The sequence below is a fragment of the Carassius gibelio genome, chromosome A3, assembly GCF_023724105.1.
Source record: "Carassius gibelio isolate Cgi1373 ecotype wild population from Czech Republic chromosome A3, carGib1.2-hapl.c, whole genome shotgun sequence".
In the NCBI taxonomy this organism is placed as follows: Eukaryota; Metazoa; Chordata; class Actinopteri; order Cypriniformes; family Cyprinidae; genus Carassius; species Carassius gibelio.
In genome coordinates this window covers 21,537,285-21,564,399 of record NC_068373.1, presented here as the reverse complement: position 1 = coordinate 21,564,399, position 27,115 = coordinate 21,537,285, and the positions used below count along the sequence as shown (strand labels likewise).

The following is a 27,115-nucleotide window of genomic DNA, read 5'->3' as shown; positions in this document are numbered from 1 at the left end:
TATAATAGCAGCCCCTAACAAGGTAGAGAGCTCTGCAGGCAGTTTCAGGAGGATTGCCCCCTGGGAAAACTTTAAGCTTGTAATAAAAACTTCTCAAACTCCATGCACAGTGATGTGCTATTAATACCTTATATGGAAGCAGATGCAAGATATTGAGGTAACTGGTTTATGTTTGTGTGTGTGTGTTTATCTGCATTTGTATGCACATCAGATACTCAGGTCCTCGCCAGCGGTTCTGTGCAGATTCCGCGTTTCACCCTGCTGGAGTCCGGTGGTCTGCAGATTCAACCGGTGGTGCTGCAGGACACAGGGATGTACACCTGCTACGCCGCTAACTCAGAGGGAGTGATCAACACCAATGCCTCCCTCACCGTATGGAGTAAGAGTAACACTGAACCCATCTTCGAACTTCTTTCAGAACCAGTTTTCTTTTTCACTTGACTTGAGAGAGGAAAGATGACGTATCTACTGTATGGAAGGCAATTTCTGCCTCAGAATAAAAGTTCTTGCAGTTCTGACTTTGTTTAACACAATTACAAGTTTAAATCTCACAATTTTGAGTTTAGTCTTAAATGAAGGTATGAAAATGAATGTGGCAATCATTTAATGTCCAATCCCGGCCTTCACCTGCCTAATTTTGTAAAAGAAATGCATGCCATGAACAAAATACCGTATTTTCCGCACTATTAAGGTGCAGCTTCATTGAATGGCCTATTTTAGAACTGTTTTCATATATAGGGTGCACCGGATTATAAGGCGCATAGAATAGAAGATACTGCAGTCAAACGTTTGACTGGGTTTGTGTTATGCATCCACTAGATGGAGCTGTGCTAAAGGGAATGTCAACATTTTGACAGAGCGCCTTGATCCATATATAAAGCACTCCGGATTATAAGGCGCACTGTCGTTTTTTGAGAAAATTAAAGGCTTTTAAGTGCGCCTTATAGTGCGGAAAATACGGTATACATTTTGTGCATTAGTATGAATACGAAATTGAATGTCCCAACATATTTATCAAACCAAATATGCATTTTGTGATACAGACGAATCCTTTCGTCCACAAAATTAGGCATGCTTTAAAAACTATATAAACTAAATTTGAACTCACAATCGTAAGACATAAACCTGAAATAAATTAATAAATAATAATAATAATTAATAAATAAAGCAAGTCAGAATTGTGAGATAAAAAGTTGCAATAACATTTTGTATATTTTTATTCCGTGACGAAAACAAGCTTCCATATGTAGCTACAGTATGTAACATCCATATGTCCACAAACAAGCCTAGTGCAATGCTTTTTTTGTTTTGATGGACACAAGATTAGAACATCTATCCAAAAAAAATCTTTCCATTGATGGGCATACAAATGTTTGTGTTGGTCTGAATAGATATATTTACAATCATTGATTCAAATTAAAATGTTTATTGTTTGTGTTTGTTAGAATGGGCCTTAACTGCGCATTTAAACATACTGATCATGTTTAAAACATCACATTTAAAACAATCTGTTATTATCAATTCAAACATATAATTTGATTTCAGATGGACAGGAAAAATAACATGAATGCTAACTGACCACCATTAATTCAGTAGAAATGTGTGGCGGTTCTGGAGGACTGGACAAAGGCAAAACTCACATCGAACTTCCTTTCCTAAGTGAATAAATAAGTAAAGTCAGAGCAGAGCCTGATAAGCTGCTCCATGAAAAGCAGCTTCTTAGCGCAGCTTAGCAAGGTGATATCTACAGCATCCAGACTTGTTATTACACACCGATCAGAGCATGTAAAGTCCTGGCATTGTCTCAGCGGGAGGGAAACGCACTCGGCTGGTGATGTGTGAAGAGGCTGTTAAACAGTGAAGCGTAGCTGTTTGGTTCTTGGAAATGTTGAACTAGTGCAGAATTAACACTGTTGTGTTTGCTCCAAGGTCGCACGTCCATATCCAGGCCTCCCATGGACAGACGTGTCATTAAGGGGACCACGGCCATTTTGGAGTGCGGTGCCACCCACGACCCGCGCGTGGCGGTGAGGTGGGTGATGATAAACGAGCCCCGCTGCTTCCTCCTCTCCTCTCAACATCAGAGCCCAGTGCTCCACACTCGGTTTGATTGTAATGTTAATTCAAAGTGTCAGCCCCAGGCCTTGAAGTTGATTCAAAGCGCGATCCATAGTGCTGTACAGTTAATTCAGCGCTAATATTCTCGATATCAGTGTAATGAGCCAGTGCTGTTTCCTGTGCTTCCCCAGTGTCAGCTTGACTGTGATAGAGTTCTCTTCTGCTCCTCGTCTCCTTCACTTGGCAGGTACGTGTGGAAAAAGGATGAGGAGTTAGTGAGCCAGACCAGAGGGGGGCGTATCAGCCTGCAGGAGGGCTCCTTGCACATCAGTCAAACCTGGTCCGGGGACATCGGGGACTATACCTGTGACGTCATCTCTCAGGCCGGCAACGACTCCAGGGCAGCCCGTCTGGAGGTCATGTGAGTGACTTCGCTTCCCTTCATCTCCGAGCATTAGGCTGACTAATACTCTGTGCTGATGGATGTGTGTCACCTTCCAGATGTGCATTGCGCATCATTTTTCACACGCCGGCTTTTAAAGTGTGAGGACGTTACTGAAGAGCGAAAAATATGCTGGCTCTCCAAAACCTCGAACCCTAAGTATTCAGCTTTGTCATGTAGCTCATCCCACATGCTTTCTGCTATAGATAGGCATCATGAGGCTTGTTGAGGAGAGGTGTAGTATGATTTCCACATGGTGGCCAATAAAACCTACAGACATAAAGGGATACTCCACTCAAAGATAATATTCACAATATTTTCAATAATTTAGTAACCCTCATGCTGGCCCAGATGTAGATGACTTTTGTGTATGACTTTGATTGAACACACACAAAGTGATCACAGCAGTAATCCAAATGACCCCAGTTTGATATATCAATAAAAAAAATTATTATTCGGCCAATAGCATAGGTTAATGAGAGCATTGTTTAGTGCATTCTGGATGTTATGTGAGAAGTGATGCTGAAGAACAGAGGACTGTCACTTCTCCATCAGCAGGCTGAACAGTTTACTCAGCGGTTATTATAAAAAATAAACATTCGTGCAACTATTTCAAGCATTGATAACTAACAACATCTATCTGCTTGAACTGTGAAATACCAAAATCTCAAAATAAAAACATGGCAAAATCACATTTAAACAACGTATTTCAAATCAGCAACAACTTCTGACATTAACTGTGCTTTAAATGTTTTTTTTTTTCTAATGCTGAAATGTCATTTACACAGCTACATTTGAGCACTGCAACCTTTGATACAACTGGGCTGGTCCCACTTTAAATTAAGTGGCCTTAACTACTATACTTACATTTCAGTTAATAATTTGGTACAATGCAATTATTGTGTACATACATGTTTTTACATTGTACTTATATTTAAAAAATACCTGCATGTAATTACAGTACAGACCAAAGGTTTGGACACACCTTCTCATTCAAAGAGTTTTCTTTATTTTCATGACTATGAAAATTGTAGATTCACACTGAAGGCATCAAAACTATGAATTAACACATGTGGAATTATATACATAACAAAAAAGTGTGAAACAACTATGTCGTATTGTAGGTTCTTCAAAGTAGCCACCTTTAGCTTTGATGACTGCTTTGCACACTCTTGGCGTTCTCTTGATGAGCTTCAAGAGGTAGTCACCTGAAATGGTCTTCCAACAGTCTTGAACGAGTTCCCCGAGAGATGCTAAGCATTTGTTGGCCCTTTTGCCTTCTGTCTGCGGTCCAGCTCACCCCTAAACCATCTCGATTGGGTTCAGGTCCAATGACTGTGGAGGCCAGGTCATCTGGTGCAGCACCCCATCACTCTCCTTCTTGCTCAAATAGCCCTTGATGCCTTCAGTGTGACTCTACAATTTTCATAGTCATGAAAATAAAGAAAACTCTTTGAATAAGAAGGTGTGTCCAAACTTTTGTTCTGTACTGTACATCTGTAATTCATTTCTGTATCTACATTTATAATATACAATGTTGTTGACCCACAAAATAACCTTAACCCACCCTTAAACCTACCCAGACCACCGAACCTGTCCCTAAGCTTACCCGTATCCAACCTCAATAGCAGCAAAAGTGTTTTGCAATACAATATAAACACAATAGGTAAACTTTACTTATTTTTGAACATAAGTACATACAGTGCCCTCCATAAATATTGGAACAGTAAAGACAATTATTTTATTTTTTTTGCTGTGGAGTCAATAAATCTGTAAATATGATTAAAAGATTAATATGAAACAAAACTACAGAATGTCACATTTTATTATTAGGTTTTTCGACGCACACGTTTTACCAAATAAAAAGGACAGCACTTTTAGAGTTCATCCCACTATTTGATGTGAGCATAAGCATTGGAACTTTCTAAGTGTTCAGCTGTGTCCGGTTGCATTACTTCTTCAGATATTAAAAGCAGGGAATGTGTCTTATCAGTTATATCCATTGCTTCTGCATTCTATGTCTTGCATTTGACGATGACACACACAAACCAGGATTCAAGGACTTTATCAGGGCAAAGAAATGTAAAGTCTTAGATTGACCAAATCAATCTCCAATTTTAAATCCAATTGAACATTAATTTCACCAGCTGAAGAGGAGACTAAAGACAGAAATTCCCCAAAACATGCAAAGGTTGGAATTGGCTGCATTTAAAAGCAGGAGAAAAGCATAAGACCAAGAGTCTGGTGATGTCTATGGATTGCAGACTCACTGCTCTGATTGCATGCAAAGGATCTGAAACTAAATATTAGATTCGACGTAAACTGCCATATGATATAGGTTCTCCTATTCATAGTAATATGAGTGAAACTGGTTTATATATACAGTACCAGCAGCATTTCCAGTGGAATACAGTTTGGTACGGTGTGATTATGATACAATTTTTCAGCACAACAATGAAAAAACACAAAAAGCAGTCCTACATAACTGAAGTTTGTGGTCATGTTTATCATTGAACATGTCGTCTGTGTGTCACAACTGACATACACTGTATTTGTTATGCATGCTAGAATCTTTCTTCCACGTTATGTTTGCTCACCCACTGCAGCATCTGCACACACTATTCGAGAGGATTGCTGCTCTCAGCAGGAACGTGTAGACTGACCTTTCCTCAGTAACCTTTTTCCGCCTAACCTTTCCATCTGGATTCCAACTGCTTATACACAATGTGCATATTCATCAACAGCCCGCTAATTGTAACTTTTAAAAGCATTTAATTAATCAAAGAAGTTTTTCCTCTGTTCTTTGCCTTTAATCCCTGACTTTTGAATCCTAGTTTTTAAAGTACCCAGTTTGCTAGTGTTTATGAATGCTTTTTTTTAAACTCCCCATTAAGAAAACAATCTCCTGACCGTCTCCTAAAAAGCTTTTTGACCTTTTGACCAGTCTTTGAATGTATAGATTTCTTTATCCCAGCTATTTGAAACTATTTCTAAACCGTGTCTGCCAGTCGAATACTTAAACCCCAAATAAAAGCCAAATCTTGGCAGCTTAAACATTTTAACACCTGAAGTCTTTGCTTATGACTTTGTATCACAATATGATGAGGGAATAGATTCCCCTCAGAAGCTCTCCAGAAATAAGCCACTGGAAGACGGCAGTAACCAGCGGGTGTGTATACTTTGTGCAGATTTCATGAAGCTAATGTTGTGTGGAACTAAGACTCATTATCTGTTTGTGGGTTTTCTGGCTCCTCATTAAGCTGGAGAAGATGCCGTGGTTGTATCAGATGGTTGTGTGGAATTGGGCATGTTGTCAGGAGGACTTTCCCCAGTGGCTGAAGTCACCCATCCGTTGTGTTTTTCCACCTTCAGCGATCACAACCCACACCATTATAACTAAACACTGATGATCCAACAATCTGAACAAACCATTAATTCTGAGGTCTTTTTCTTACGATTTGTTTTTGCCAGTGTAGTCTAATTTTTCTATGTTAAAAATGCGACAATTAAATCTATTATTGTCTTTGCTTTGTTTTCTAATAATACCTGTGAAGGACAATATATTAATGGACAAACCTTTTTATTACATACGTTTACATGGAAAGACTTTAAAAAAATATTTAATCCAGAAAAGAATTGTTTTCGATTTTTATTTTATTTTGTTAGAGCTATTTTTAATTCATTATGGTGAAATCAAAGCTAATTAGCATTTTCTTAATATCATTTTGACAACATCGGGTGAAAAAGCATACATTTACACCTGTAGAAATGGCATAATTTTCCTCCTTGGTAAGAAAGAACACAAAAAAGTGATGAAATCACCTAAGTGTTGCCGGTTCTCTCCATGGGTTTAATTTAAAGGAGAAAACAAACTTTCCAAGCACAGCTGTTTGTGCACGGTGCCTGGTCTCAGAAGGAAGCCTATCCTCCCCAGAAATGATTAATAAATAAATTAATCAATAAAATAAAATAAAAGCTAGTGTGAGGAAGAAAATAGAGACAAACGCAAATGGATGCCCACTTTCGACTGGCTGTGAGATTCGGGCTGAATTTTGAATCTTTTTGAACCTGGAAGAGCCAGCAGTAGAAGTGAATATGTGAGAAGATCTGAAAATGGGCCAAGGAGGTCTACTGGGAGAGCCAGTCCCATGGATGATAATCAACAGACCCAAACCACAATGAACATCTGGTAGTGCTTCTGTAATACCCTGTGTTTGATTTCCATCTGGCCAGAAATCTAGTCGCTAGTTGAACAATATTCAGATTTGATTGTACTTATATAGCAGGTATTAAAAAATAAGTTTAGTAACCCCAAAGTAATATCACTTTCTGTATAGAACCTATATGTTAGCTTTGTTTAAGCAGCACTTGTGTGAGAAGTGTGAAACAGCCCTTATTTTGAGTATTTGCTATCCTCTGTCCTCAGAGAGCTGCCACACTCGCCTCGAAACCTACAGGCCAGCCTGAACACCGACGACAGCCGCAGCGTGGATCTGTCCTGGATGAGACCCTTCGATGGAAACAGCCCCCTATTGCATTATGTGGTGGAGCTCTCAGAGAACAGTAAGATAAACCAAGTGGTTTTTATTGTAAAGAAAAATATGGAAACACTTACAAAATGGATTTATTAGGTTTTACATTTTTTGAACACTTTCTGGCTGTCAAACAGTGGTTAAAACAATGATCTCGACTTTACTAGGACAACAGTTTGAGAGGAACTGAGGTTGAATTAGGAACAGAACACCCACACTTGTTTCCAGAATTATTCAGTCAGTTTTCTCATAGGAATTTTGTGTATATATATATATATATATATATATATATATATATATATATATATATATATATATATATATATATATATATATAATAATTATAATTGCAAAAAGCATTCTGAATGACATTATCAACTTAAAAACTTGATTGCGTCATTCACAGTGCTTCGTGGAAGTGGGTGGGCACTTAAGAGATCTAAAGGCGTGATTTGCTTCTCGTGATTCTATGGTATTCTGAATTCAGCTTCTCGCATCCATTAAAAATCACCTTGACACCACTTGATCAAAAGACATTTGAGCCAAAAGTGGCTCAGAAAAGTAATATAGCTCTGAAATCAAATAATTTTAAGAGTGAAACAGGTGTCCAAATACTTCTGGGATCACTGTATAACCATTTGCTCAGTTGCACAATTTTTAAGCGTGTCCTACTCGGTAATAGAGCAGAACTGGCAGTGTTAAAGAATCTACTGATCTCAGTGCCTCATTCACGTCTGCATCTGAATGTTCGGCCAGTCCAGAGCAAGCACTCAGCATGCTACATGTACGAGTTGATCTCAGCTGCTGTCACCCAGTGGTGTATAAGCCCGTGGTATTACAGAACCAGAAAAAAACACCCAAGTAGATTGATCTTCCAGGGCTGGAAGAGGACAGTGAGGAATGTGTTGGAGTGGAGGTGAAGATTACTGGTGCAGGGTGTAATATGGCTGGGAAGTCCCATTAGAAACACCTTTCAGAGAAAGTGAGAAAAACCTGCTCTCTCTCTGACTACTCCCCCCCAAAAAAAACCCTAATTTCGAGTGCAATCTGTAATTTTCTTCCTCATTGAGAAGATCTGATTCAAAAGGCAATGAGTAGTACTTACAGTATTTTAAGAATCTTGAGATATTTATTCATGAAAGGATTGTTTTAATATCTTTTGATCTAAACGTCATCTCACTCCAAATGTTGTATGGATTCTGTTGTGTAATATCTGAAGCTACATGGGCTGGTCATTAAGTGTCATTAAGTAATAATGGCCATCTTGAATATGTAATCATGAGCGTATGACTAATTTGTATAAAAAATATCTTGACAAGTATCATTTGATTATGCTTGATTATGCAAATTGTGTAATGTTATATATGCCACCATGACCACCATTCCACCATGTTTTTAGAAGACAGAAAGCAAGGTTTGATAACACTATAATTACTTTCATTAATATCATTTCCAGAAATGATTACATTTAACAGATCTTTAGTTAAGATCTGTCCTAACGATGAAAAAGGCCTACGTTGTCATAACTAATATAAGTGCGATTCATTTCACGTGCAGACTGGTCAGCCTATCACATCAGAGCTCATTTACATAAACAAGTCTTTGATGCAATAGCAGTAAAGGCCTGTTTACTTCTAAAGGCAGCCGCACACTAGACGAGAGGCGCAGCATCGCAGCATGTCATGACATTTTGTTTTAATTTCTGTTAAATAAAAGCCTTTCAGAGGCCTGACGCCACACCCACTGTGTCTGTCATTTGCTCCTCCCGCCACAGTATGTATAACCAGTATATAATGTACCTTGTAATTTTGCTCCTCTTTGTACAGATTCTCCCTGGAGAGTGTATTTGTCAGATGTGGACCCCACCGTGACTGGAGCCATGGTGAAGGGCCTCACTCCGGCCCGCTCGTACCAGTTCAGGGTTTGTGCAGTCAATCAGGTGGGCAAGGGGCAGTACAGCACCGAAACCAACAGGTAGGAGGCCATGGTTGTCAACAGCTGCTTATTCTCATGTTAACCGCCCATCGTTGTAAGATTCAGTTTTTTACACTCAAACTTGGTCAGGAATAGGCTCATTATGTCCCATCACACTATGGTCTGCTGCTGCCCATCAGCTATGTCACTGTTTAAGTGTGTGTTTTCTGTCACTGATCCTCCACCCACAGCTCTCAGTATGTCCTGCTGTGGCTGATATCACAACACCGTAGGTTTTCTTTCTCAGGTCGTGACTGGCAGGCCTCTGCTCTCACCTCTCGCTCTAATCAGACCCCCTAGCAGCTCGCTTTCGCAGGTCTGCAGCTGTGGGTGTCAGACGCCTCTTTTCCACTAGCTCCTCAGAGTTTTATCTGCTCCTGACATGGCAAAACATGCCATTTCTGTTCCAGGTGAAAAGAAGGTGGTGTCATTTCTCACCCGCAACAGCAATGTCTCACTTTAGAATTAATCACTTTTATTTAGCTGAGTGTTGAGGATGGTTTTTCAGAGATACCCAGCTGTTTAAACCTCTTTCTCAATGCTGGATTAGCTGAAAGCTACGGTAAACAGGTGGGTGAGAGCAAGAAAAAGTTGAAAAGACTTTTCAGTTTCAATGGAACGATCAAGGTAACTATGCATCTGCTTTTGCTTCTGAAAAAGACATTATTTTTATGCTTGTGTGAATAATGATAGTGTTCTAGAGCTGTTAATGGGCAACCAATTTAAAGAAAACTGTGAAATCAGCGTGAGTCAGTTGGGTACTATCATGTCTCTGCAGACTTCACATCTAATTCTCTCCCACCCCTGATTTCTGGCTTTTTTAAGCACCTGTTCTTCCAAAATAGTGCTATAGTGTTGTATGCCTCTCAGGAAAAGTGTATATTGAAATTGAACTTTTAGACTTTTGAGCCCACTCTATAAATCTGATATTTGTTATTGTGTAATTTTCATGTCAACTAGGTTAATGTGGAGCAAAATCTGATGAGAGAACACATTCAACTTTAAAGAACAGGTGTTAGTTCTTAACTCTTGTTTAACCTTAATTAATGCTTAACTGTTTCAGACATGCTCACATTTCACATTTAAGTTTTTTTTTTTTTTTGCTGGTAAATTATATTCAAGTGCAGGAAGCTAAAAGCAATTCATAACGTGCCATTTTGCTATCATATCATCATGAGTAGGTTGGTCATGAATGCTCGTTTTTGTTGCTGCCTTTTTTAGCTTTTGCATGATTGCCTGGTTAATTTGTGAAAAAAAAAAAAACCTGGCTGGCAGATGTAAAAACTTTGTATTTGCACTTTCAATTACAATTACTCATATTACTGATATTGTCTGGTTATATTTTTACTGTCTATGTTTACTTAACTTGACAAATTACTGTTCAATGTAATTTTTCACTGTACATAGGAAATTTAATTGTTTTACTTTTTTCATTTCATTTTGAACATTTTAGAATCTGTATTTTTCAAAAGGAGAGAATCTGATTTCATGATTGCAAAAATACTCACTATGTGAAAAAATCTGCACACTGTTGGTTCCAAATATACTTACAAATTTTAACTCACTGCAAACGTGATGTTTCAAATGGAATGCTCATTGCTCACAGATGTTTCAGTGAAGTGCCTGTATTAACTGAGCTTTGGTTGTTTGTGCTTCACATCTGTGTCATTTGCATGTTGATATCAGGTAGACCGTAGAAGTTCCTTGAAGTCTCTTGCTGATTAACTCATAAACAGAAAAACAATTTCAGATATGATATGCGTTATGATATCAAAATCACAAAATCGTGACCCATACCTGGAGGGCTGTTGAATCAGTTTAAAGATTAAATATACACTCTTTAGAGCTGGGGTGTTCAATTAAAGTTATTTATATATATATTATATATATATATATATATATATATATATATATATATATATATCCAGTTAGTTATGAATAGGCCAGATGTGTTATCAAGCTTTTTTATTATTTTAGATACATTTTTCTTTTCTCTTTGGAGTGTTACAAGCTCTTGGTGAATAAAGATCTGTAAAGTTGCAAAGACTAAAGTCTCAAATCCAAAAAGATATTCTTTATCAAAGTTAAGACTCAGCCACGCCCCCCTAAAACAGCTCGTTCATCATGTCTACGTCACTATGTGGAAATATGTGTGTAATGCCGTCCAAATGTTTACGGTGGTTTCAGTAACCACAGTTAGTGTTGAAACAGCCATGTCAGGGAGATGCTGTGTGTATCTCGGTGTGTATCTCGGTGAAAGCTAAAGCACTTTATTTGGTCTTCCAAAAGTTAATGCATTTAGGAATCTTTCAGATAACCTACAACAGAACAGCAACACATTTTATGGACGACCGTTTGGTGAACCTAGGAGAGGAGGTCATTCTGACTTTGCTACGGCAGTCTGGCGCTTCTGAATCAGTTATTGTACTGTATGTTTTGTTATTAGTTTAAGTTTTTGCTATTGACTGTTCAAATGCAGAGTTTTGCTTGTTGCAAGCACGTGTGTTTGAGAGAGAGACAGAGTCACACAGTGGAGTCAGCTGTCTTAACCGTCCTTGGCTTGTGTACTGCAGTAACCCGGTCGCGCACGGCCATGTAAACACCGGCAAAAACCTGGATATGCTCATATCCCGGTTTTTAAAAACCGGGATATTATACCTGGGGTACCCCTTTTCTAACCCGAATATTTGGCCTTGTAAACGCGTTTCGGCATATCCCCATCAAAATGTGTGTTCTGCGCATGTTCTATTCGCAAGGAATCTTGGTCTTTTGAGTCTTTGGATACAGGAAGAAGAATCGGAAATGACGCATATTGCGTCTTACATCCAGACGCTAACCGTGCGTCGCCGTTTACATCGGGATATTGGCGACTGATTACACATTCCATGTATACAGGAGTAACTCTCTCTGCTCACGCATGTAAACGGGTTATCCCGAATGTTTCAGAAACCCAAATAGTGACCTTAACCTGACCATAACCCGAATTTTAACAGCTTGTAAACATAGTCACTGTGTCAGTCACTCCACTCTGTTCTCCTTTCAGGCTTGAACTGATGGTAACACGAAGGACATTATTAACTTTCTTTACATTTATTTTGAACGATGAAGCTCGCGATTATGGAAAGGGGCATTACATTTGCGACGAGTGCTTGCAGTGATCGGCCAATGACAATGCACCGGGTCAGTTGGCCAATCAGAGCAGACTGCTCTTGTCGGAAAGAGGCAACTCATGTAGAAAAAAACGTGTTTGAGAAAGGCGGGTCAGAGAGGACCTACAATAATATACAGTATTTGAAAATAATGTTGTTGTTTTTTACATTAAAGCATGTCAACATATTCTATTACACCAAATACACAAAATAATGATCTTTAAAAAAAGCATCATATGACCCCTTTAAACACAAGTGAAAGGCTTCAATTAAGAATGTTTGGCTCTAGATAAAATAAAAGTAGAGGATATAACACCCAAAGATCATTACAGTAAATAAACCTTGAGCACTCATGGTGTGAACCACCATGTTGTTTTTATGCACTGCTCACTTTATTTAGAAATGGTAAAATGGTGCTACCATTGATATTATTTCTCAGCTGGAACTAAGCCGAGGTTCAGGATCAGCATCAGTCTTCTCCAGCATGAATGTCTCCTTACTGTGACAGACATCTGTCCATTTTGAGCTTATTAAGCAGAGGGACTAAAGTTGACAAGCTCACAGAAATGCAGCTCTCTCACATTGAGCCATCACCTTCCCACACAGATCTGCCACTTTTTTGGCAGAGCTTGGCAAAATGCATGATTATTCCATTCAAACCAGAAAAGTCCAATAAATGATTTTTGTTGAGACTGAGCTCATTAATAATTAACTGATCTCACGTTTCATACTGATTATTGACTTTGACCAAAAGTGCACCACTTTGAATGAATCTTAAAAAGTTACAAAGTCTTGTTTATTCAACAAATGGTCAGTGAAAGTAAATATGTAAATACAGTTTAAAAAAATACTGATTTGCATGATGTAAATATTAAATGTGTGTCAAAATAAAATAAACAACATTTATACAACTCGGAAGTTGTTTGCATTTATTTTAAGACGTCCTTGTTACAGTGTAATATTAAGTTTAGTACTGAGTAATATAATAAAATAATTTAGGATAAGGATTATGGTTTGGTTTAGGGTTATTTGCAAGCAGTTATGCATAATTTACTGTTATTATTATATGTATCACGTAACAAGGACATTGTAAAATAAAGGCTTAACCAAAATATTTAAAAGTGGCTAAATTAAGCTGTCACTTAAATGTTGGTTCGTAGTTATTGGCAAATGTATATATGTCCCAGAATCTGAATAATGATATTGTTGTGCAATTGTAACATATAGTCAAGGAAGGTCGAGACCTCTGTAGTGGGGAAGGCCAGAATTACCCTTTTATGTTAGAAAATGGTTTATTTAACAGTTCTCAAAAAAAAAAATGCCTCTGCTTAAAAAAAAAGGTCATTGTGTTGTTTACATTCAGAAGCAGATGTTTAATAGCTTGTGGCACAGTGCAAGTGTGTAAAACAAATGTGTAAATACAGCATGGCTATGGCAAAAAAAAATAAAGTTCTATTTCAGCGAGAAGTCTTTCCTTACGGCCATCATTAGGCAGATTTACTGAGCACTGTCTGAGAAAAGCTCCATGATATTGGTTATGGAGGGCATTAATTATGAAATAGACTTCTGGGAAGAAATAACAAAGTGTGGTCAGAGGTTTAAGAAGACTGACAATAAATCTGAACGGACCCAATGATCCTATTAAACTTTAATGCAGATTTAACTGTCCATTAGCATGAAACGCAAAGGGCAGGATGAATCTATGGGCATTATTAAGCATTCAACACTGATTCATTTTTAAACTTTGTTAATTAAGAAAATGCACTTTCTGTAGGTGAAATGAACCAAGTATTCCTCACAGAAAACCATTTATGTTTGTTAGCAAACTAGCATTTAGAGACCAGCCATTATGACATATTTGACATTACCAATGTTCACAAAGCCCACAAAATCATTAGCATTTCCCACAAAAGTTGCTTACTATTTCATTGTGAATCTGTTGTGGTAAGATCCAGTAAGGACCAATGGGGTCTTTTGTAAACAAATGTTGTAAAACATTTCCCAATTTTGCGATTGGCAGTCCCAGGATAAATAAAGGACTGTGAATAAAGTAATAAATAGGGTCTATATGAATGCATGTGTTGTATTTCAATACATCGATATCAACAATACTTTTCAATGTCTTTTTTCCTGTCTCAGAGATTTACAGAGAGAAATATGTTGAAGTCTGTTTGCACTTTGATGTTTGCCCAGAGCCTCTGCATTTTTTAAAACATCTCACAAAGTCTCAGTCAACAAATGTGAATTGAGACCCTTTAATAAACTAAAATATAAGCTGGAAAAATATATATTCTACTCTCTTAGGATTGAACAGAAATAGTGCTGTTTAGCGTGCTCCTTCTTTGTTAAAAAGCACTCACATTGGGGACAAATCCCTTAGCAGACATGCACAGCATACTGTGGCCTACCTTACAACAAACCATGAGATGCTCTTATCTTTAAAAATGCTTGGTTTATTTGTAATTCCAAAGCTTGAAATTTCAATTAAGTGCTTAGCTTGAAAGTGCTGAGCCAACAAATGCAATCTTGTATGGCTGTGAATGCACCCAAGACAGTTGCCACATAAGCAGCAACCTCTAAAATCAAAGCATCGAGGTGCTTAAAGCCCAGCGAGACTTTTCCAAGAAAGCCTTACCCGATTCGCACGAGAGAAAATGGAGCAATGAATCAGTTATTTAAGAATATTTTGGTGCCCTGCGGAGTGTGTACCTGTGCTAACAATGCTCTTACACTTTCTCCCCAGATTGATGCTGAGAGAAGAACCGCCCAGTGCTCCGCCCAAGAACATCGTAGCCAGCGGCAGAACCAACCAGTCCATTATGGTGCAGTGGCAGCCGCCTCCAGAGCCTCAGCTCAATGGAGTCTTGAGAGGCTACGTCCTCAGGTGTGACACACACAAACCATTTCACAAATAGAACTTGACTGATGAAATGTGCAGAAATATGAATGCTGGTACTTCAACAACAATGCTATGGCTTAAGTTAAACATTTTCTATTGAGTCATTTTAGACTTTATATTTATGATTTTTTGCATTTTTTTTTTTTTTTTTTGTATAGGTAACGTGTTTATTTCCTTGAAAAAATGTCAGTTTGATTGAGCTATCCAGCAAAGCAGCACTGACTCAACCAATAGCGTGGGTTTGGGGTGGGACCAACTGGTTCTGTGACTAATTAAAGTATTTGGGAAATAGATTTGAACACATTATAGTAATGTTACTTAAAATTAGTTAATATATTAACCATCAATGAGCATTTCATTAATCTTTGTTAATGTTAGTTAGTAAAAATGCCACTCTTCAGTTGTTTTTAAAAAGCTCAGATCCATTAAACTATTTTTACAGGTACAACTTTTAATTTTAATAATGCATTAGTAGGTGTTGAAATTAAGATTAACCAAGATTAATAAATTCTTAGAATAAATTCTATTGTAAGTTAGTTTTTTAATTAACATAGTTAAGATAACAAATTGAATCTTATTGAAAACTGTCACCATTATTTTTGTAATTCCAGTTTGTACCACTAATGGAACAAGAATCTGCATTTTTAAATATGTTTATTCATTTGGCAGTCACTTTTGATTAAAAAGTGAAGCTTATCATGGGGCCAGCAATGTCAGTTTTGATCGCATTTGTCGTCCCATCTAGATAATGCAGTTGACCTTTCACTGCTGTTTTAGTACAGTTGTAGCACATTTATAAGCAAACTGATTTAAAAGGAGTGTTTGACATGTCTATGTAATAGTAAATCTATCACGTATATGTGAATGTGTCTTTACGCATTGTTAGGGCCATGACACACTAAGCCAATGTCAGCCTAGTTTTTGCAGTTTGTTCCGCATGGCTTTTTTGTCTGATTGAGCATATTGAATTGCCATCGGAGCCCATCAGCAAGCAAATGACGAGGCTCCAGAGGCTTTGTTTACAGTCTGTATATCTGCAATCCTAACTTTTTCGACTGACCTTTTTAATGAACTGCTGGTTGTTCTGCTAGATATTTCCTTTCACACTGCAGTATGTATGTGCAAGTTATCATTGTCTGTAGTCATTGAGGTGTGTTCAAGCGCAACTCTTTTGCCCAGTCAAAGGTGAGTAGAGGTGACTCCACAGTCGTCTTTCATCCTCACTAGTTTTTTATTTATTTAGATTCTGTTTGTCTGGGCTTTTGTATGAAAAACCTCAAAAAAAAAAAGAAGATGTTTGTTTCACAAACCAGTTCCTTAATTTTGAGTCTAACATGACTGAAAGAAGTGGCGTTTTACTAAGCGAGCCAGACTGATCGGACTGATTCAAATCAGCCTATTAGAATGATTTCTGATGGATCATGTGACACAAACTGAAAATTCAGCTTTGCCATCACACAAATAAATCACATTTTAAAATATATTCAAATAGAAAGCAATCATTTTAAATACTAATAATATTTCACAATATTAATGTTTTACTTTCTTATATAAAATAAATGCAGCCTTGGTGAGCATATGAGACTTCTTTCAAAAACATCATAATTATTCCAAAGTTTTGAAAGGCAGCATATGCATACGTTTAGCCAGCATGATGGTTTATTTCAATGTATCCACTCAAAATTTTAGCATTTTAAATGTTTTATAATACACCCAACAGAGAAGATCAACCAATTAAATGACACTTAGTTCTGTTATATAGTAAGAGCTTGGATGCATTTCATTAGCAGTGTTTGACCCCTCTTATCCTCCTCAATGGCTGTGTTACTGTTTTGCTATTATGCTGTTTTTAATAGCATTCCCCCATTGGTGGTGTGTTTAACACAGTTTCTTCCCTGAAAAAGAGCTAGTGTGTGCCTAATAATTATACAGCCTGTGGAATGACTTCTAATGGCACAGTGACCTGGAAAAAAATTGTTGTCGCTCACTGTTTGGACATCGATCGCCCTGATGCAGGTACCGGCTGGCCGGGCTCCCTGGAGAGTACCAGCAGAAGAACATCACCAGCCCTGAGATCAACTACTGCCTGATCACAGAGCTCATCATCTGGACCCAGTATGAGATTCAGGTGGCAGCCTACACCGGGGCAGGCCTGGGCGTCTTCAGTCAGCCTGTCACTGAGTACACGCTGCAGGGAGGTGAGACCTTGTTTCTCTGTCACACCCTCAGCTTTTTTTATCTTACTTTTTTTCATTACTTAACAGTTGCCGCTTCTATCAGCCTCTGAGTTTTCATCTATTCCTTTCAATCAGCGGAGGCAGGAAGCGTGCTGGTTTGAACCCTGTTGATGCAGTCCTTGTTTACATGCCACGCTGAGGTCAAATTTGCCTCCACGTATACGCCACATTTATTTTAGAGCCCTCTTCTCAGACGGCTAACTTCCACAATAATCCTCTTCAAAACAATTATGTCAATTATGTACAAGGCCACTTTTCTCTTCAGATGAAGAAGAATCTATCTCAGGAAATTCAGAGTCCTCTCATTTGGACATTTTGGATGATTATCTGGGGAGCGGCAAACGCAACGACTCTGCTTTGAGAGGCTCATCTTTCTAATTATTTTAAAGAGACATAGAGACATGGTTTGCCAAACCAACTGCCATTAACAGGAAAAGAAGAAGCTCAAATGTGCATGTGTGATGCGTGAGAAAAATTGAGATCTGTTCTAGCGCGTAATACACGTTTGAGCTTTTGTATTCAGTATATTTGATGCACATTTTTGTAACGATCACTCATTAATTTATCTTTTTATCTGCCATCTGAGTCATCGTTGATAATGCGTTGCTATTGGTTGAGTCTTGATTCGGACTTGACTGACAGACTGGCATTCTGACACAGAGGCTTCATGCTTTCTAACCTTATCTTCACTTTATGTTGCAATTACTTAATTTCAACATTGATGATAAGAAATGCTCCTTGAGCAGCAATTTAGTATATCAGCATGATTTCTGAAGGATCATTTGACACTGAAGACTGGAGTAATGATGCTGAAAATTCATCTTTGCAACACAGGAATAAATTACATTTTGAAATATATTACAATAGAAAATAATTATTTTAAATTAATCAAAATAATGCTGTTTTAACTGTATTTTATGATTAATTAAATCAGCCTTGGTGAGCATAAGAGACGTCTTTCAAAAAACATTAAAACAATTTACCAATCCCAAACTTTTAAATGGTAGTGGATAAATGATGTATGCAACAATAATGTTATTTACTACTAAATAACCTTCCTTTGATTAAATAATTTAATTAAACGATACATTTGATTGACAGTTTTATAAACAACACCAAGGCTACATATGTTTTATCCAGTGGGGAATTTGAGGTAGGGAATAGTGCCTCTGAAGAGCATTGTTCAAAATAAGTCAAAGCTTGACAGGCAACCTGAAAAGATCAGCCACAGAAGAAGAAAACACACACACACACAACTCCCTCACCAGGCTTTCATGAATATGCTTTTTGTATGAACTTTCCTGCCAGTGCTTTTAAGAATGTACACAACCAATTCCACAGAAAATCTTTAAAAGTATGAAATTCAGTTTTGTGTGTGTTATACAAATACATCAAATGCATAAAAAAGTGTTCATACAGCCAATGTATGGCAAGCAATCAAGAATCATGACTCTGTTGTCATATTGTTTTGTTGTGTTTTGACTTATATAAGACTTAGGAGTCTAACACACAGTGTACTTGACTCTAGTTCCTACAGCGCCCCCTCAGGGTGTGGAGGTCAAGGCAGTGAACTCAACCATAATTGAATTTACCTGGAATCCACCACCTCAACAGTTCATCAATGGCATTAATCAAGGTTACAAGGTAAACTCAGTTGTCCTGCACTGGTTCCATTGAGTCCCTGTCATATGAAGAAAATATGAAATGTTTTGGGTTGGTCTGTCCCTCAGCTGATGGCGTGGCCTGAACGATCTCCAGAGGATGTTATCACCGTGACCATTACCCCTGATTATCATGGGACACGTCACCTCGGTTACATCAGTGGTCTAAAAAAGTTCACCTGGTACATGACCTCAGTGCTGTGTTTCACCACACCTGGGAATGGGCCCCGCAGTGTCCCCAGACTGGTGCAGACTCATGAGGACAGTAAGTATCTGGACTGTTAGTCTCTCAGTCCATACTCCAGGTCATAAGGATGTATTTCTGTCTCTCGCCGAATCATATTATTTAATAAAAGTAGTGCTCGGAATCTGATTGATTGGATTTACATAAAATAAGGACATATTTTCTGTCTGTCACAAAACATGTTATAAGCACAATTAAAAATGTAGAAACAATTACACTGTTGCATGAACTTTTGAATCCTTGTTTTAATGGAAGCTTCAGAGATAATTAAGTTGAACAGAATAGCTCAGAACAAAATGTTTATTTTTTCAGTTGCCAAGAAAAGCAAACCCCAAAAAACACTCTTCAGTTTTAATATATGTAGCTCACTAGCCAGCTTTTGGCCTTAACATCAGCATCATGACAGTGTTCTTGCTCTGAAACTCTGCTGGGGTAGTTAGAGGGTGATAAAATACCAAATTACAAAATGTCTTATAAGACTGCTTAGACTTAAGTACAAATACTGCTCTCTGGGTCAAGCCGAAAAAAATTAATTCTGCAGGCATCTGTGACACTACTAGTAAGAAATTAGGGAGGAATATTTGGTTGGAAAAGACTGAACAAAGAGTGAACGAGGAAAAAGCAACAATGTTTGTGTATGTGTCATTTGGGGTCTTTGTTGTGGTTCATTATGAAGGGATTAAATCATGTTTTATTTCACATGTTTCATAATTAGAGTTTGGATTTGTCTGTGATCAGCGCAATTAGCCTACAGTAGAAAGAGTTTGTTTAGAAACAAAGGGAAGTCTACAACTAGGAAATGTGTTTGCGTTTAGTTCCAGGCCCTGTTGGTCGCTTGAGCTTTACAGAGATTTTGGACACATCTCTGAGAGTGAGCTGGGAGGAACCTGTGGACAAGAACGGCATCATTTCTGGTGAGTGTTTATGACCTTTATACTGTTTTTATTGATATGATACTGTAGAAATAATGGGCAGACATGTCATAATAATAAAGGAAAACACTTATATTTTGTAGCAATGAATCTGAATGAATTTATATGCACCAGTATTTGCAAAATCCAGTTTTGGGAATAATGAATTGTTCATTAGAATTCTGGTTACTGTTGAATGAAATCTAATATGCCCCCCTCTGTTAAAATGTAGCTGAACGTTGCATTAGAGAGAGCAGGTGAGCCTGTAAAGGAGCTCCATTTTCATTTGGCAACTCTTGGGTGTTCGTATAGCTTTATTAATGGATACACTTCTATTTAACACTTCATTGAGTATTTGCACAAAGGCAATTATGGCGTCGTTGTTTGCATTCAGTTGGCAGAAACAATTTTCGCCCCCTGTTGCATAGCTGTAAAGGATGCTTTTGTGATTGTGTGTGTGTGTGTGTGTGTGTGTGTGTGTGGGTTGGTGGTTGTCTCTCCGTGTGAGTGTGTGTGGGCACATATGTATGTGTTTTAGTATTCCAGGAGTGCTATTTACAGTATGCATATTGTGCTGGAATCATTACCTGCAGGAACGAAAAACAGAAAACAGATCAAAGTAAAAGAAATGTTAACCAAAAGATCTGTAAGCATTGAAGTAACATTCCATCATAAGACAAGAACATTGTTCAAGCCAGTTAAGAACAATTCCAGGTCATAAAATCAAGAGAAGAAATACTTTTTCGGACCATTAAATCGTTGCAATTATTTTAAAGAGAAGTAAGCGCTTTTTCCACCTAGTTATCATTACTGAAATAAATAAATAATAAATGTAAAAAATATATATTTTAATTGTATATTATTTATATGATTTTTTTTTTATTTTTATGAAAGTAAAGCTTTATTCAGCAAGCATGCATTAAATTGACCAAAAGTAACACTTTACAACACTTTACTTGACAGTAAAGAGAATTATTTACAAAAGATTTTTATTTCAAATAAATGCTGTTCTTCTGAACATTCTGTTCATCAAAGAATCCTGAAAACAAATGTATCATGGTTTCCACAAAAGTATTAAGCAGCACAGCTGTTTTCAGCACTGACAGTAATAAGAAATGTTTCTTGAACAGCAAATCAGCATATTAGAATGATTTCTGAAGGATAATGTGACACTGAAGACACAGGACACAGATCACAGGAATAGACTGCATAAATAAAAAAAGATCAGTTGTACTATTTCACAACCTTTCAGTTTTAACTTCTTTTATAAATTGAATCAATTTAGTCTTGACCGTAAGACATATTTTTTTGAAAGCACTGTAACAATGAGAATCTAATAAAAATCTTTGAAAATAATAAAAATTTGAAAAACTTGGCAATGAGAAGACATTAATGTAAATAAATAGTGGGTAAAATATTTCTACAATGCAAATATAATGTCATGAAGAACATGTCACAATGCAAATCATCTTAAAATCAAGTCTTAAAAAATTAACTGGTTGGTTTATTTTCTGTATGCAAAGTATAAGATATAATTTCTTTTTTTCCTTCTTTCTTTGTTTTGGCATGAAATATGACCAGAACAGCACACTGTCGTGACAGTCAGTCATGACATCTCAATAATGCGGAGAAAGAATTAGATGTGGACTAACGAGGCAGCAGTACATTGATACTGGACATACAGTAGATGAAGCAGAGTGAGTTGCTGAACAGCTAGATTGAGAGTGTGGAGACGAACGAGGTCAGACGTACATTAGACTAAATAGCTCCTGTCTATATCAATTTACACAGCATTGTTGCTCTTTGAATGTTGCCTAGGCCTGTTCTGCAGCGGGCTCTCCCAGCACAAAGCTTGATTTATGAGCGCCTCAATGGAAAAGGACACTCAGCGATTGGAAACAGTGCTGACTCTGGGAGAAAATACTCCCAATAAACAGCAAATTACATAGGATCTCTGCTGGCTATTAGTCTCAGTTAGATGAGGGTTAGGGGGCAGGGCCCTGGGTCTAGACAACCCTACAACAGTTCCCCATTTCACCCATCTCGTTTGTTAAAGAGAGATTGTTTATTTCAAGTTCAAGACCTCAGAAAAATCCCTCTTGCTCTGGTGAGTTGTCATCCCAGGTTGGACTTGGATGAGATGCCTCAAATTGACTCATTCCCATGGGTTTTGAGCTGGAAAGTGAAGTAAACTCAAATGACTTCAAGGTTTAATGAATGTGTTGGTGCTTTGCAGGTTACCTGGTGTCCTGGGAAGTTCAGGGGAAGAACCAATCACGAGTGGCGAGTACTTTGACCAACACCACATTAGACTATAAAGTCACCGGCCTGACGTCCCTCACTACGTACACGCTAGAAGTGGCAGCTATGACGGAGGCGGGCGTAGGAACTGTAACTTCCTCCACCATTTCATCTGGAGTGCCACCAGGTCTGTCGTAGCTTTTGAACATAGACAATTAAAAATAAAACCTGCATTACTGGAGCTACAGTAGTTTTCCTTATTTCTGCATGAATATTGCACACTAGCAATATAAGAATGTTGATCTTTTAAGCTGGTCTTTTTTGCTCGGGAACCCCGAAGTTGTTGCCCATGTGCTGCCATAAATCAAATGTGGCACTGAAGGAGAATTATTCATTTGCAGCGGATTTAAATCAGGCTTTCTCTCGCTGAAAGCAGGCGAATGCTGAACTGGCCGAATGCCAAGCCGAAACCATAATGCCTGCTGATAAATTGCATATTGCGAGACATTAGGGAAACAGACGTCTACACATCTCAGTGGGGATTTCAGGCAGATGTGCGACTATCGTTTGTTATTTGATTTAATTCCAGTTTAATTTCATCAAAGGTTTCCTCGAACCAAAGGAGACTTTTTATCTCTGGACTTCAAAAGAATCACTTTTTTTTTTTGAGTCAGTCCCTTATAATAAAAATATTCCAGCCATGACTTCGAAATGTTGAGTGTTATTTACTTTAGAAGGCATCTTCGTGGATGTTTTGTGGTTAGTGATTGTTGGGACGAGTGGCTGTTGTATAATAAGTGTGACTTTTAACTTTTGGTTCATTTCGGATTCGCGGCAGAACTTCCCGGGCCTCCGTCAAATTTGGTTATTTCCAAGATCAGTTCACGATCTGCTACGCTGAAGTTCCGTGCAGGGGATGATGGGAAGACAACCATCTCCAAGTGGATCGTTGAGGGCCAGGTGAGTCATATTTCAGTTCTTCTTTATCCGATCATTATCCGCCTACCATCACTCTGGCCTGAAGCTGTAAATCCGCAGAGTGCTCCCTGATGAGTCTTCACCAGCAAACAAAAACATTTTACATGATAATGAAACGTCCCTGCAGTGTTAAGCAAAGCACTTCTGATGATTTGTGCAGGCTTTGTCTCCTAATCCTAGGAATGTGCATTTCAGCTTTTTTGACAGCTTGATGGATAAATCAGTTGAGTTTTTGAGGATTTAAGGTGAAGCAAAAACCACCTGATCTATTTTTATTTGACAGTGGAAAGTGAACAACATTTTTGACTGTTGCACGGTCTCACAAGAACAAAATGAATGAATAAATAAATTAAAACTAGCCACTAGCCCTTTTTTTATTCTGATTTGCGATCAACAAGATTTTTGGCTCTTGTCTCACAAAACAAAACAAAACAAATAAAATATATATATTTTTTGGGGGGGTTTTTGGCTGTTGTATACTAATGTTAATGTTAAGAAACAAAACAAATGTAAACTAAAATAAAATAAAATAAAACCAGTACTTGATGATTCAAAGTGGGACAGTGGAGCAAAAAAAAGTGCTATTTTTATTTGTATAGTAGGTCACCAAACTAGATTTTTAACTTTTGTATTGTGTCTAACTAAAAATAAATAATACATAAATAAAGAATCAGACTAGTCGGGTTCTTGAGGATTTAAGATGGGACTGTGAAGCATAAAAATGTTGTGCTTCTTTTATATTTTTTGGTCTGTTTACATCAAACAATGGTTTTGGTGTTTGTTTTGTGTCTTACAATAAATAAAGAATGCATGTTAACTTTAATAAAAAATGTTAACTCATAATCTCACATTGATTCAGTCAATCTGCTCATCAGTTTAATATATGCTTAATGTTACACCGTGTTCATTTAGAAGTTTGAACACTCAAACCTGCATCCAGCTGTCATCACAGGGCTGTCATTCCACTCAGCACTTCCATTTCAACCTGAATAACAGCAAGTTCCAGTTGTGATCGCCCTCCACGGCTCAGAAATGTGTTGAGAGTACATTCTCACCCTTTCCGCATCGCCTGCGACTTTTGGCAAAAGTGATGACAGATTGAATCACGTCTCCTAATTTGTAATCGACGTCAACTCTCTGAACTTGACGGCGCCAGCCCGGAGCTTGCGAAAGGAAGCATCTGCTTTTCATGTGGCGGCACTTGAATCCCAGAGTTGATTGAGGCCGGGCTATCTGCCGCTGCAGAAATCTGTCACCGAGAGAGAGAGAGAGCCCCTGCAAACGCACCTGCTATCAAATACAACGGCAGTCTCCAGCATAAGGTGCCACACGTCCAACATCTATCACGTTGGCATAAATGCTTACCGCATACAGTACACTCCACTGGTCATAGTAAATCTTCCTGAGTGCCATGAGCTTTGATTGGTTTAGACTTGGCTCGCACACTGTGTTTGAAATGGGGCAGTGGCTGGCACTGTCCTGGACTCAATTGAAAAGCTTTAACCTCTCTTAGCTCTGCTTTCCTGCTGAAGGCCCGTTCCCTACAAAACACTCTAGGAGGCTTTGTCCTGTGACATACCGGGTATAATAAAATACAGAGTGGGGACTTTTCTTCTCCTAATTTCATTTACTTTGCTGCTTTGGACAAATGCTGAGTGATATCGTTCTCAAAAGAGGGCTGAAAAAGGACTCTTTTCGGATGTTTGAAAATGCCTAACAGCAGTTTAATGTCCAGGTAGTCTCTTATAGCCAGACTACTGCCATAAAATCCACTGCTTATTCTGATGAAAGATCACCCATCTGACTGATACATAAAATGTATGCATTGTAATTTTGTGACATTTTTAGGACGTAAATCTCATTTATCGACTAAGTCTTTAACAAATTTTAAAGATTTTGTAGCAGCCCTAGAACTTAAAAACATGTTTTTTTTTTGTGTCCTAGTGATAAATGAGTGAATACTGATTTGCAGTTTTAATCAGCTGGATTTTTTTTAATCTATGTATAGGGATGTCAAAATCAAGTGTACAAACTTAAAATATTTATCACATATGTTTAATGCAGTAATTTGTTAAATGGTTTATTGGAAAATATTTATTGTGAAAAACAAACCCGTTTGAAATGAACTGAAGATCTTACTCTTCAGATTTATTTCCCTGACATCACTCTATTAGTGGGTAGAAAAATAATTATACAAAGTGAACATCTTCCAGAGATTGTTCTAATCATTTGTTTTGGGTTTATTACAATGACAGTACAAAAGCCAATTATTTTAAGATAACATGTTATCTTTAAAATAATAATAATATCTAAATAATAGTAGATATAATACTAAAATAACTGGCTTTTATGTTGTTATTTTCTTATTATAAGACAATAAATGTAAAGAGTAAGTTTTTCAATTTATTTAAAAGATGTGTTTGCTTTTCACAGTAAATACAGTTTTTAAAAACATATTTAATACATATTTTAAGTAAGTACATTATCTTTCAACCTTAACACTTGTATGAATGGGTCAGTTTTAGAGATTTTAATAATACAAATGCCTTTGTTTTAATATATCGGGTCATTTGTTGGCACTATTGTAACAGCAGGGCTCTCTTTCTTCAGGTGGGCAGTATCGGTGAAGAGGAAGAGTGGAAGGTTTTGTACGTGAAAGAGAATGACCCTGAAGCTCAGGTGCTGGAGGTGCCCAATCTCACACCGTTCACACACTACAGGTCAGCGCTGTTTCCCTACAAACACACATTGAATGCATTCACACAGAAATTGCCATGTGAGCAACATTTTCATTTACTTTCATCTGAATGAATACACTTTTTAAGTGAGCCTAATCAAATTAAGACATGTAGATTACTCCAGTTACAGTTGCATTACTGAAGACATGTATTCATCTTAATCAGATTATAATTCTGTGCCTGCGTAAACAAAACGAGCGGTTCACAGTTCAAGTCGGCACACTATATGGCAATGTTTTCGCTTTTGTATTTATGCTTCTGATCTTGTTATTTTCTGCTTCTCTCCCTGAGGATTCCGTCAATTCATTCCTTTCTTCTTTCTTGTTCTTTCTGATCTTGACGTCTTTGTCTTATGCTGAAAAAAAAAGACAGTTGAACTTGCACAGAATTGCTGAGACATACTCTGTGCATTAAAGCTATTTACACACAGATACCACTTCAGAATTCACTACACACTGCAAGTTCTGCAAGTGACAGTCGCATCTGAATGATCGCTCTGTGTGTGTACAGAATACAACACGGTGAAAAATCACTCCAGAACTTGCGATGGTTCACATTGTGATAACCATAGCTACAATATAGCATATGGCATCTTGTGGATGTAAGTAACAAGCATGGATGCCAACTGTTTCTGCCAAAAGAAATAATAGAAACTAGAGACTTATTCATATTTATAAACTGTTTTGTATATTTGCAAAATGTGATTCATAAACGCATATGCAAGTTCACATTCGTCAGAAAAGTTTATATATTTGAAAACATCAGTTCACCATGAACTAATTCATATTCACAAACTATGATTACCAAATGCACAAGATTCACAAATGCAAAGCACAGTTCATAAATATCCAAGTTTGTTTGCACATTTCTGAAAGTTTCTGCATGTACAAATGGATTATTGCATCTACATTTGCAAATCATCATGTGTGTGAATCGCTTCGGATTTGTGTTTGCCCATTTTCAATAGGGACATTCTCTTAAGCCAAGATGTGAGATTTCTATTCATCCAATCATTTTAAATATACTTGTAATCGAAAAAGAAAATATACTT

At 37.6% G+C, this 27,115-nt stretch overlaps 1 protein-coding gene across 4 annotated transcripts in view; it reads left to right on the top strand.

Annotated features, from left to right (window-relative positions):
* LOC127952125 (protein sidekick-1) overlaps positions 1–27,115 on the top strand; it is a 266,678-nt gene that overhangs the window by 192,626 nt on the left and 46,937 nt on the right. For all 4 annotated transcript variants that reach the window (XM_052550449.1, XM_052550443.1, XM_052550437.1 and 1 more), the window contains exons 11-23: positions 212–379; positions 1,930–2,032; positions 2,306–2,479; positions 6,927–7,063; positions 8,859–9,006; positions 14,899–15,039; positions 17,071–17,252; positions 18,820–18,935; positions 19,022–19,217; positions 20,012–20,110; positions 22,344–22,535; positions 23,187–23,308; positions 25,937–26,046. In XM_052550449.1, the coding sequence (XP_052406409.1) occupies positions 212–379; positions 1,930–2,032; positions 2,306–2,479; positions 6,927–7,063; positions 8,859–9,006; positions 14,899–15,039; positions 17,071–17,252; positions 18,820–18,935; positions 19,022–19,217; positions 20,012–20,110; positions 22,344–22,535; positions 23,187–23,308; positions 25,937–26,046 (1,888 nt within the window). The remainder of the gene's footprint in view (positions 1–211; positions 380–1,929; positions 2,033–2,305; positions 2,480–6,926; positions 7,064–8,858; positions 9,007–14,898; positions 15,040–17,070; positions 17,253–18,819; positions 18,936–19,021; positions 19,218–20,011; positions 20,111–22,343; positions 22,536–23,186; positions 23,309–25,936; positions 26,047–27,115) is intronic.